General features: G+C 40.0%; 1 protein-coding gene across 8 annotated transcripts in view; it reads right to left on the bottom strand.

The window, feature by feature from the left end:
* ldb2a (LIM domain binding 2a) overlaps window positions 1–12,413 on the bottom strand; it is a 130,056-nt gene that overhangs the window by 93,095 nt on the left and 24,548 nt on the right. For 3 of the 8 annotated variants that reach the window (XM_055016698.1, XM_023268535.3, XM_055016696.1), the window contains exon 1: window positions 6,009–6,319. The exons of 1 other annotated variant lie outside the window; for it this stretch is intronic. In XM_055016698.1, coding sequence (XP_054872673.1) covers window positions 6,009–6,140 — 132 coding nt within the window. In that variant the 5' untranslated portion in view covers window positions 6,141–6,319. Of the gene's footprint in view, window positions 1–6,008; window positions 6,322–12,413 lie in introns of those variants that run through there. 4 more of the 8 variants (XM_055016699.1, XM_055016697.1, XM_023268620.3 and 1 more) reach the window with 2 other exon arrangements.

The following is a 12,413-nucleotide window of genomic DNA, read 5'->3' on the forward strand; positions in this document are numbered from 1 at the left end:
AATGAACACTCCAGTCCGTCCAGTTCCACAGCAGAGCCAATGAGTCAGGTCTGTGGGCCCATTTGAATAATGAGAATGAGACTAACTATGTGCAACAGACACAAGAATCCAATGAATGGCCTGCCAATCACTGTTACTGATTGCATGTCTATCCGCTGAGGAAGAGTGTGACCATTAGACCCACTGTCAGTGGAGAGGTTTCTGAGCGTAGCCCTGTGGGTATTATTATGGCACCTCCATTAAAATGCTTTTGTTTTCCTTCTGTTTCGCCCTCTGTGTTGTAGTTTTACTTACAGTGTTATTCTGTGTCCCCGCTCTCTGCCGCTGAATATTAATGTCCTCTATGCTAATGGCCTCACACCAGCTGAGGTCGACCAAGCTCCTCCTCTGAATGTTAATCCGCTACTTCATTTGCATACGCTTAAGTGTCAAATTCCCCCACAAATCATCGCAGCTGCCTCCGTACACCGAGGCCCGTGCCCCCCGAGCGACAGCACAGAAACAATGTGGTCACACCGTATGCATAGCATCAAATCCACATCAAAGCCTGTTTAGATTGCCAGGTCAGTGCAGGTTCACATTGTGTAAAATGAAGGTAATGGGATAGCAGTCAGTCTGGCGCAGAAATACAGCCGAGCAGGTAATAAGTATGAATGGTGCAGGTAATAAGGTTGGGATGGAAACAGACCCCGAGTCATCACAGGAGCAAGACTGTTTTAGCTGCGGCACAGTTATCAGTTCAAAGGTGAGCGCTGATCCCAAACAAACACACAAGACTGGCCGTGTCGTTAGCTTTTATTCCTCCTTATTTCCATGCGAGCCTCTGAGGGCATGGCAGGTGAAAAGGTTGCCACTGAGAAGAGACAAAAAACCCCAACAAAACAGTCTATCTGCACATTTAAGAGTCTCATCTAAAAATTAAAGAGTTTTTTTTCTTTTTTTTATTATTAACAAACTGAATGCAGGCAACACCAGGGCACCCCATCTATCTGAAGGAAAAAACTAAAACATCATCAGAGTTAGTGAAATGCAAAAATCAATAGTATTTTAATAATTAGCTGATCCTTTTTAGCTTCTCTGCTGCTTTTCTTCATCTTGTTTTACACAGCTGAAATGGTCAAAATAAATTAATTAAAAAAAACATCACTTTCTGCTCTAAGAACTTGTTATTGTGGAAAAACTGCCCCCTTTTAGTGCTTTCTGACAATTTATCAACCAAAAAACATTGCTGATTAATCGAGACAACAGCCGAGAGATTAATCGATAATGAAAATAATTGTTAGCTGCAGCCTTGACATCGTCGTCACCGCGGCCGAGGAAGGATTAGTCTATTAATCTGTGATCTTCAGATACGGATGCAGCAATTATTTTGATAATTGCTGCGACTTAACTTCTTCGAGTAAAATGACAAACATTTAAACTTCCTCATCTGTCTGAAGACTTGCTGCTTTTCTTCATCATGTGTGACAATAAACTGAACGTGGTTGGGTTTTGTAGTATTAGTTGAACAGAACAAGTGAAGAAACGCCATTCAATCAAGAAAATAGCCTGCAGATCAATAAAAATAATCATTAGCTGCAGCACAATATTACTCTTTAACGCTCCACTTCATGGTCAAATGTTTTTTTTTTCATTTTGAGGGTAGTAGGACACAAACATAGAACTGACATTCTGCGAAAAAGTATACAATAAATAATGGACTAATGCACTGAATGTGACCAGAACTGACTGACTGTCTATAATGGAACAGAATCATTACGTAAAGTTCACACCTGTGACTTTTAAAATGATGAAGAGGAACTGCAAATACTGACCAATTAAAGTCCATGCAACCATGCTGCATGTAAGACAGTCATTTAGAAGAACAAAAACAGAACAACATCTATCTATGTAAATCTAACAATTTGCTAGTTTCTCTCTGCATCGAGCTTCTTTCTGTAAATGTCCCTTACAGTCACACAGACTTCTCTCGAGGTAAGTAAGTCTCCTCCAAGTGTCAAATCCTTGAGTCCTGCGCCTGCCAGTGTGAGCAGCAGTTGCACCACCAGCCAAGCAAATTCAAAAGCACACTCATGAATAAGACAAATGGGAGAATTTCGAACAGAGGGCTAACTTCATTCGACTCCCTCAACACTTTTCTAAAAGGTGGTGTCATACTGAGGCTTAGTCAGTTACTCCATTAAAAAAAAAACTTCTCAAAACGGCAGGAATGCAAACTACAGTGAGTCATTTCGCCTGATCGGGTCTGCCAGCAAGCATGATGGCGAGTACGCTCGGAGCTATTCTGATTCTTAACAATGGCAGTCCTTTTCACGATATTAAGCATCTTTACTTGGGTGGTAATTCTGACAAAACTGCTGCTTGCAAGCTTGAAATCATTCTGACTGGATCAACAAAATATAGCAACAGCCCCAGTTAAATAATGTCACTTCACACTAATATCCAGCGCAAGTGCTCGCTATTATACGTTCTTTGGGATTATTTAATTCAGTCTTGCTCAGTGTGTTGAAAGACAATTTTTTGTCAAGGCAACAACAATGAAAGCCTCTGCTTGTAAAGGCATGTCAAAAAGGGTCAGTGGCCACACACACTTAACGTCATTTTTCAACAAAATTTTCTAAAAACTGCATATAAATATGATTCCAAACTGATAAAAATGTTTCAGAAATCTGCAACAGAAAGTGACAGATTTTCATGAAGGTCCACATCAGTGATTGGTGTTGATGGGAGGAAGCTTAAATCTGAGTTTCTGTTGTTTAAGTTTTGTAACAGTTTGTTCAAAGCAGGTGAAACAACTGACCCCCAAACAAACAAAGTCAACATGTGGATAACATACTGTACATTTATTCATCTGTGATGACCGTCTGGCAAGCAGAATATATTAGTTAATGCATGCTTCATATTTCTTCAATTTATCCTCATTATGTTGAATTTGTGGCAAAAGGAAGCTTTTCTGTTGAGTTTTAAGAAGATCAGAACATAAGATACAACACATTTAAAGGCAGAAATTGCCCAAATTTCAAAAAGTTATTTTGTATATTTCACAAATACAGAAGTGAAGTCATGACAAGGGTTAAAGAAAAAAAAACTTCTATAAAGCATCAGATAACAACCAGCAGTTTAGCTATTAAATTCAGGAGGATATGGATCTGCAACAGCTGCTAGCAGCAAAACCTTTATGAAATATTCAAGAAAATATCCAGCAGGACAATTCAGCTATTCTAATGGAATCCAGATTTTTTTCTTGTTTTTTTTTTTGAAAAGAAGAAACATCCCAAACTTCCTGTTTTGTAACAACACCAGCCTGACCCCGCGCTGATACTGACACGGTCTTGATTCTAAATGTGCACTGACTTTTAAAGTTGTCTTCGAGGAGCTGGACTGAGCTCAGCAGCAGCAGCAGCAGCAGCAGCAGCTCAGTGATAAAAAGAAGCATCAGCATGACCCTTCAGACGCGCATCATCATTAAGGGACCAGCAGCTAACCTCGCCTCGCAGCTCCTTCATGAGGAATGTGTAATCTTTGTGCACAGTTTCCCTTCTCTGTCTTAGTTAAGGTAAAACAGACAAAGACACTAAGCTGTGTATGCAGCTCCGATCCCTTCTACAATCTCTTTTTCTTTACCACACGCCAAAGGTTTTTGTAAAATGATGGCTACAGTTTTGCATTCATGAGGATAATTACTATATAATTTTGTTAAAAGCCTGAACTGAGCTGTATGGCACATCTGGATGCAAACAAATTGCAAAACTCGAGGCATTTATTTCCCTGCTATAAGGCACTACTTCTTCCTCATTATATTCACCACCTGCATTTTAATCAAACAATAACCACGTCGCTAAAGAGAAGACGTATGATACACTCTCGGCGCTGAAGAAAGAGAGAAAAAGATGAAGAGGAGAATGAAGATGCTATGAACACCAACGGGAACAAAAAACTAATTATATTATTATGCAATTATATAATTGAGTCGGGGGAGATGAAGGTAATGGATTAAATTGCTATGTGTCTGTAAAATGTGTGTTTGTGTGTTCGTATCATGCAACTCATCCACGTATATCATCAGAGGCATGTTTGTTTAGGTTTTGTAAAAGTCTGATGTTACATTAACTGAAGTGTCTTGTAACATCAGTGTGTGCTTGCGCGTGTGTGTGTTTGTGTGTGTGTGTGTGTGTGTGCACGTATGTGAGACTGTGCATGTGTGTGAGTGAGCGTGGTGATTGCACTCGGCGTCTGGGTTTGTGTGGTACAGGAGTAGAAGTCCACTGGGGCTTGGACCACTCCGTATGAATAATGCATCAGACTGGGCCGTTGCATCTCAGCAACATTGCCTTGGTCTGCTTAAAGTTGCAAGTTCCTCTCTCGGAAAGTCAGCATCATTCTGCGAGCTGCTGCAGTAACTCAGCTGGAGTCTGGCTCGAACAGATGTCTAAAATAACTGCGAAAAAACCCTCAGATGAAACCATTTAATGGACACATCCCTCCAGAACACCTCAGTTTTTGGGGGGTCTAATCCAAGCCTAAAAGCTTCACACAGCAAAGAGAAGTCAAATTGTTTAAAACAGTGAATATTGAAAACTGAAACGATTAGCTGATTATTCATTCATTGTTAGAGGATTATTCAGGCCGACACTATTTTTTTTCCAAAGCAAGTAAGGTAAATTTCAGAGGCTCAAATGTGGATATTTTCTGGTTGTTACATTTATCGTGGTCACAGTGGAATCTGTGAACTTGCGATTGCAATTTTTCTGTTTTCTATCACACTATAGAGACAACAATTAATCAATCAACTGAAAAATAGTGACTAGACCCCAATATTTATCGTTCAAAATGTGCAGTTAAGCCACTAAAATATGAGTTTTATTACATTTTGCTTCTCCCTGAAGATGCTTTGCGGGGAGAATGTGACGTGTTGAGGAAACTTTTTATTTGCAAACTTAGCCTCTACATTTGTGATGATGGAACAGATGCTGAAGGCAGCTGCCTGGTGTACAGCTCACAGCGGGATCACCAAAGGTTCAATCTGGATGAAACTGTACGCCACACACACTATGCACCCAGCGATTTCAAATACCAGCAAAGTGATAAGAAATTAATTCACCCCCATGCAGGCATCAATGTGCTATCAGGGCCACTTTCATTAAGAAATTTTCATCCACACAGATGAATGACAATTCTTTTTTTTTTTTTTTGCTTTAACGGTGACACCAGAAAGTCTTGATCTCAGTGGACAAGCTGTGCATTGTCGTTTGGCTTGAGCTGGTGCAGCTTTTCCATGGACCAAACACAATATGCAAATATGTAAAATAACAGGAAATATGTAAATGTATGCAAATTAATTAAAATGCAGTGAAAAGGCTACTTTGCCTCAGTCTGCTGCTGGTTTCAATAGTCTTTTAGACTTCTTTGAGAGTTTTTAAAGCCCACACTTTGTTAAAATTATGAAAAAAACTTTCTTTTATGAAAATGTCACATTTAAAAATCTTTAGAAGTATAGTGTTAAGTGGTGTCTAGTCCTCAACATCCTGGTTTAAATCATTAAACCGGTGATTTCATATGTGTGCTGTGTGGTTTACCTGGTTTTTAACTATTAACATTACAACAAGTCAATCGTACTTCAGGTGACACTTCAGTCGTGATTTTTTTAAGCAGGTTAACTGGCCACGTGAACGCAGCTCCTCCACAAATCAGCATTTTCCCCAACTTAAAATGTGAATTTTAACACTCATCACTACCAGCTGCGACTTCTTAGGATAGTGTTTCCAGCAGCGATCACTGCACACCGGAGCCTGTTTACTTTCACCTCAGGAATGTTTGGCACTTTGGCATCACATCCACATCTCCTGATTGACGGACCTTCACGGCTCATCTTTCTCCTCTAAGCCTTCCTCCCCCTCCTCCCATGCATCCCTTCCCTCCTTCCCGCACCGGACCCCCCCACCTCCAGCCCCGCTCCCGGTACCTCGAGCGAAACGGGACCGTGTGGCGGCTGCGTCCGCTCGGCTCACCTCTGTGCGCGCCTGCAGCCGCTTGTTCATCTCGTAGATCCGATACTCGGGCTGGACCATGTAGGGCGAGTGTCTCCTGTAGAAGGGTCCGAACGGAGAGGAGTAGAACGGGTCGTGGGTTGGGTTGGACATGGTGGCTCCTGGCGAGGCGCACGGCGCGATTTCAACATCCAGCGGGCACGGCAGCGCACATGGGAGTGCGATGCTCTCCGAAGACCCCCAGTTGGAAGCAGCCGCTGTCGAGGCTGAGCTGCACTCTGCAAGTTGGCCTGCCTAGTTCGCTGCTATAGCGTGGTGCTGGAGGAGGGAGGAGGGAGGAAAGGGAGGAGGAGGGGAGGAGGGGGAGGAACGATGGGCAGGAGGGGTGGGGAGGGAGGGAGGGAGGGAAGTCGTTTCCTGTTCCCTCAAGACCTACACTCAGTTTTGCGCTCTTGCAAAGTTCAAGTAAGATCTCTGCGTGCATGTGCGTGTGTGCGTGTGTTTTTCTGTCTAAAGAAGTGCATTGTTTTAGTTTACATATATACTGTAACCACAAGGCTCTATATCCGCTGCTTCTGTTGAAATGCAGTCAGTGGGGAAAAAGCAAGACTCTATAGAGAGATGTGCATTTTAACCCCGGTGTCGTCCTGCGGGTCAAAACTGACCCGTTTTAAAGTTTGAAAATGTGGAAAAAATATGTGTTTTCACAGTGAAACTTTTGATGTCCACATTTTCAACATTTTTGGGAAATTTTTTGAACATTTTTTGGTGGAAAAAAAGAAATGTTAGAAATGTTTCTTTAAGAACATTCACACAAAAAAAATCAGCCAAAATCCAGCGAAATTCACTGGATTTTGGCAGATTTTTTTGTGAATGTTCTTAAAGAAAATATTAGAAGTGTTACTGATTTATACGTAATCACTTTTAGGATTTTTTTTGGAAGTTTTTTACCCATTTTTTGAAAATATTTACAAGAATTTTCTTGCCAAATTTGGTGGATTTTTTTAAAAATAAAACTTTCAAGGGAAACTTTTAAGGAATTATTGGAATTTTCTTCCTGAGGGTTTTGCAAATTTTCAGAAATTTAGGGAATTTTTTTGCTGAATTTTTTTTGATTTTTTTCAGACAAGGAAATAATATTTTTGGTGCCAGTAAATGAGGACAACAAGAGGGTTAACTCAATGTTTCCAGCATGCCGGCGCTGGTTGAGCTCTAGAGTAAAGTGCAGTGTTCAGGTGGGTTTGAATGCATGGAAAAATTCAGCCTGATCTGAATACATGCGCCTAATATATTGACTAGAATAACAACACCGCCCGTTGACAGACGTGCAGTATTGATTGCAAACAGTGCTTTTGGTTATGTTCTGACTGGAAAAGAGATACGAGTCCATCGCAGCTTTGGGTCAAACATCTTCATCGTTAGCAGTATCGTGAGATGTCAATACAAAAAAAAACACGGTTTGGGGAAATGTCTTAGCTTACATTAAAACAAGAAAATGTGAAATTAAAAATAGGCAACAGATCTCAGATGGGTCTGAATAAAGCTCCAGTCCTGAGTCATACTCTGTCTGAACTCTAAGAATTAAAGCTGTGAAGCCTCGCAGTAACTTCTAAAAGCAAACAGCTGCTGAGGATTTACAAGTAAACAGTACATTTTATGTGGAGCATGATCTTAAAATATTGCATTAACTGGGTTGCCTTCGGTCACAACTGCTAATGACAGAACCTTAGTTCCTGGTTAGTTAAGTGGCATAATATGTGTCACAACATCTGTCTGAACCTGAAACATGGACTATTTTCAGAGTGGTTGACTGAAGTACAAGATTAAAAAACAAACAAAAAAAACCAGAACAAAAACACCTTATATAGGGTTTGAAAATTTCTGATTTTGATGCCATCTAGTGGTAAATTTGTGGCAGACATTGTGCACTAACGAGTGATGAAACTATAGTTTTTGCATATTAGAATACAGTACATGTGCTAAAGACACAGTCTGGTCTCACAAAAGTCATGTTTCTATACAACTAAACGGCATTTTGGATTACGGTTTAAAGGAAACCTCCTGGACGTATCACAAATACGTTTGTAGTCAATATTTTTTTCCCCAGGTATTGTACTGCCTTGCTGTCACTCTGTTTCAATCATCAAATCATATATTAGTGTGTCGCCTTAGTAACCCTCAAACATGGTGTGAACGGCTCGTAATTGACCCAGATCATGACATCTTACTGAACCTGCCTGTGTAGTTTTGGTGCCTGAACCCAACCAAACAAAAAGTGAAAGCAAACAACAAGTGAAAAGAATCTAACATCTAAGAATAATGGTCCCACGTGAGACAATAACTTTCATATTTTGAATGTTCCAGTCTTGCTTCTGTAGCGTAGAATGGTCTGACTGCACAACATTATCATTCCTACAGATCTGGCTGCTGTGTATTTCTTTAAACCAATCACAACTGACTTGGGCGGAGCTAAGTGAAGGATGCGACTTCCATCAAAACAGTAACGGGTGGAATTGTTGTGGTGGCACATTTGCATGAAGGGAGATGAAGATTGTGATTACAACAAGAAATAATCCACCGAGTAGACCGACAGGACTGCTTTACTGCGCCATCCAAATCCTCGGCAAAACTTGACATTTTCAGCGCGGTAGCTTGCTGCACGGATGTCGTTGTTGTATCCCGTTGCAAAGAAAACAGTGACACACGGATAGCAGAAGGAGAGGACAACGCCGATGGCAACTATATAGCTGCATCCTACATCCAGTGAGTCAGACCAGCTGCAGACTGATGCCTTCACCTTCTGACGTGGACGTCAAGACTCTTTTAAAAAACTGGAGGCGTTTCCTGCTATGTCATAGCTTTACCCTTTCGGGGGAAAAATATATATAATTCAGAATGTAAATGAGAATGCAGCTTAGTTGTTTAGGATGTGATTTTTATGAAACAAAAACAAAATGTCATGAATAGTTATTATATGTCAATCGGGAACAAATAAAGCTATGGTAGGCAAGCTATGGTTTCTGTGTCTATAAAAAAGCATAATGTAATTCAAAGTTCAATCTATATCTCCTCCTGACTCCTGTTTTAAAGCTTTTAAAGATCTACCTCATAACGGGAGCTCTCAGCCAATCACAGGGCTTTTCACTAATTAGATGAGAAAAAGTAATGAAGTCTGCACGACACAAATCAATGCTGTTTTTTAGCTTGACTATCTCTGCAAGTCAGAGGGAGGCATACATGTGGTGGAAGGGACTAGAAGAGGAGACAGTAGCTACAAGAGGAGGGTGTATATTTTCAAATTTTGCTAAATTTTTGTTATTTGTATTTGCCTTCTGCCTATTTGGGCTTAAAGATTACATTTAGTGTGAGCATCCTTTACCTTTAAACAACACCAATAGAAAAGGTACATTTGCAATGTTTAAAGGTACTTAGTAGCATTTTGGAGACTTGCTGCTGTTCTTCTGCTTTATTGTGTTCTATCTCTCAATGCAATTCCACACTGACTCCATGATATTGAGATCAGGGCTCTGGGGGGCCATAATATCTGCTACAACACTTCTTGCTCTTCTTGAGGCTGAGGACAGATCCTTACGACTCTAGTTGTATGTTCGGGCTCATTGTTGTGCTGTGGAATGAACAGGGGACGATCAGACACCTGCCTGATGGTGTAAAATAATAAAAATCTAAGCTTCTAAACAGGTGTTTAAACTTTGGCACTGCTGTGTGTTGATTAGATGCAACAATGATTCATGAGCTTTTAAACACAGAATGCTGGGCTTGTCACCTGGAGCTAAAATTTGCTTTATTCCCTCCACCTCCACCCTACTTGCCCACCTCCTTCTCGTATATGCACTTGGTCACCTTCGGCATCCAACTAGTGCTCTTATGCCGAAATAATACATCATTTGTGTTATTTTCTAAAACTGTGCTTAATTTCAAATGTAGGAATATGCAGCATGTGAGCGTGATAATGATAAATGTATTTGAGCTACATTTTCCACACGCAGAACGTTTTGCACAATAAGTGTACACATTGTGTTTCCACCATAAAGCAGCTGCAGAATAAGTAGAACTAGGTTTGCTCAGGAGATCAGCTACTCTAGTAGATCATGCAAAGTGTTACAAAAACTCAAAACTGCAAGTTATCATGATAAGACCCAAATATTGCTGCCACCAGGTCGACTGGGAAGTATTTTTGGTTTGTTTGTAGTATTGTGGTTTTGTTTTTTTACCCCTTTCCTTGCCTGCCATGCTTCCTCTTCTCCTGTAAATTGATTATTTGTTCCATTAGTCAATTAGATGTTTGGTCTATAACATAACGGAAAAAAGGTGAAAAATTTCGACCAGTGCATATGTCCTGTTTTCAGTTTACTGTCACAGAAGAGGAAATAAACACGAAAATATTCATGTTTTAGTGGCCAGAATTAGAGAATTAGGTTTTTTTTTGCTTTAAAAAATACTCAAACCAATTATCTAAACACTTTCAGATTAATTTAATAGTCAACAAGAAATGCACTCAGAGGGCACTCCGCCAAGGCTGCTTAGTCACTGTATCATTTCTGACGGCAGAAACCTTGAAAAAAATCGTGGCAGAAATCACGGCACCATAGAATGTGGCCATTTAATATAGATGTACCCACAAACAAAATGACCTTTGCGCTGAGCACAGGTGTGTGTTATGCATGTGTAAGTTATGCATGGATACCGAATCGTCTGACCTAAATATGTAGCGGATGGCAGGAACTGATAGGACTCAGAAACACCCCAACAATTTAATCAATTGTTCCTTGTGTAATTTTCAATGGATAAGTCCCGATGAGTCTGCAGCAATGGATTTGTAGTAGGATCACAATCATGTGATCGTCAGCAGGCAGCTGACATAGTGTTCATTTGTTGTCATAGTTACAGTGACGCCGTGCCTCTGTCTCGCAATGATACAGAAATCTTTAACAAATTCGGGAATCCAGACTATAAGCCGCATCACTGCCAAAATCTAATCAGGTGGTCCTTGTGTCATTTCTGACCTTCACTGAAAATATCATCCAAATTCAGTAACTCGAGTTTGAGTAATGTTATTAACAGACAGACAGACAAACGTATGCCGATCATCACATAACTCCACTGTTCCTTGGGCGGAGCAAAAATTAATTAATTAATCATCGCCGCTCTGTTGTCCTTGAGTTATTGATATCCTAAATATCCCAGAATACCCTCAGAGAACATGCATGAATCTGTTGTACATGCATGTATGGATTTTTAATCATGGTGGAACTGTTTAATCCAGATTATGGATCCTCAGATTGTGAATGACTTATTTAGATATGGCTGTCTTGCTTGTGCAATTATTACTGAATGAATATGGATACATCAGTCATAAATCAGCAAATATCTATTTCAGAACATCTGAATGTTTAAAATTCCTAAATTGTTGTTTATTATTCACAACATAACTAGTTTGCAAATTAAGACACGGATGCTTTACATGGTACCAATTCTGTATGCAAATAGCATAATGTATAGTAGACTGACTGGCTGTTATTTATTTCAGCATTTCCACAGTATAATCCAAGCAACACATGTCAATAATATCATTTACTGTGACAGTATGTGTTACTAACATGTTGAATTTGCAGACGAGACACACCAGAGTGCACTGACAATCTTTTTTGGCACACTGATTAAGATTTCCTCCATGTTCTCCTCTGTGACAGATTAGGCCTGGGCTGCAAAGTAGCCACAAGAATCTAAAAATAAACAGACACTCAGACCAGCTGTAACGTTGCAACCGAATCTCACATTAACTGCCCACACTGGGAATTAATGAACAGCATTTATGAAGTCTGACTTTTAATCCAAAATGGCTGAATGGGGAGAGGCAGTCTGAATCGAGTGAGATAAAAGTTGTAATCCAAATGCCTCAGGCATCCGGTCGGGTAATTAAAAAAAAAGTTTGAAAAATCTATTAATAAACCTTTAATTAAAAACTACATTTTTAATATCTCAAGACCTTTTCAATTGACATTTCTAACAGGATTTGGTTTCTCGCCTAAAGCGCTTACCACTTGAGTGTGGCTGCAACACAGTACATTGAAGTGAACAGCTCATTTAACAGATTTCACTATTAACTCGGTTGTATTGTGCAGATGATTGTAAAAACAACCTACACGTGAGGCTTGGTCCAGCTACAATGTGGTGTACAGCAGAGTGTCTCTCTCATGAAAACAGCACATTATCATTTCCAGCCCACGGTGTCTTTACTTCCAGATGTTCTTGAAAATCCACGGAAAATATCACAAAACAAACTGCATTCAACACCATTTGAATTTGAAATCACTTTAAAGAGGGTGTCGGGTACAACTGTCATCATGCACTAACAGATATGTTTGTTACTGTTATTAATATTGCCTTCAAATCCCATTTAGAGTC

The sequence above is a fragment of the Amphiprion ocellaris genome, chromosome 13 (genome assembly GCF_022539595.1).
Source record: "Amphiprion ocellaris isolate individual 3 ecotype Okinawa chromosome 13, ASM2253959v1, whole genome shotgun sequence".
Lineage (NCBI taxonomy): Eukaryota > Metazoa > Chordata > Actinopteri > Pomacentridae > Amphiprion > Amphiprion ocellaris.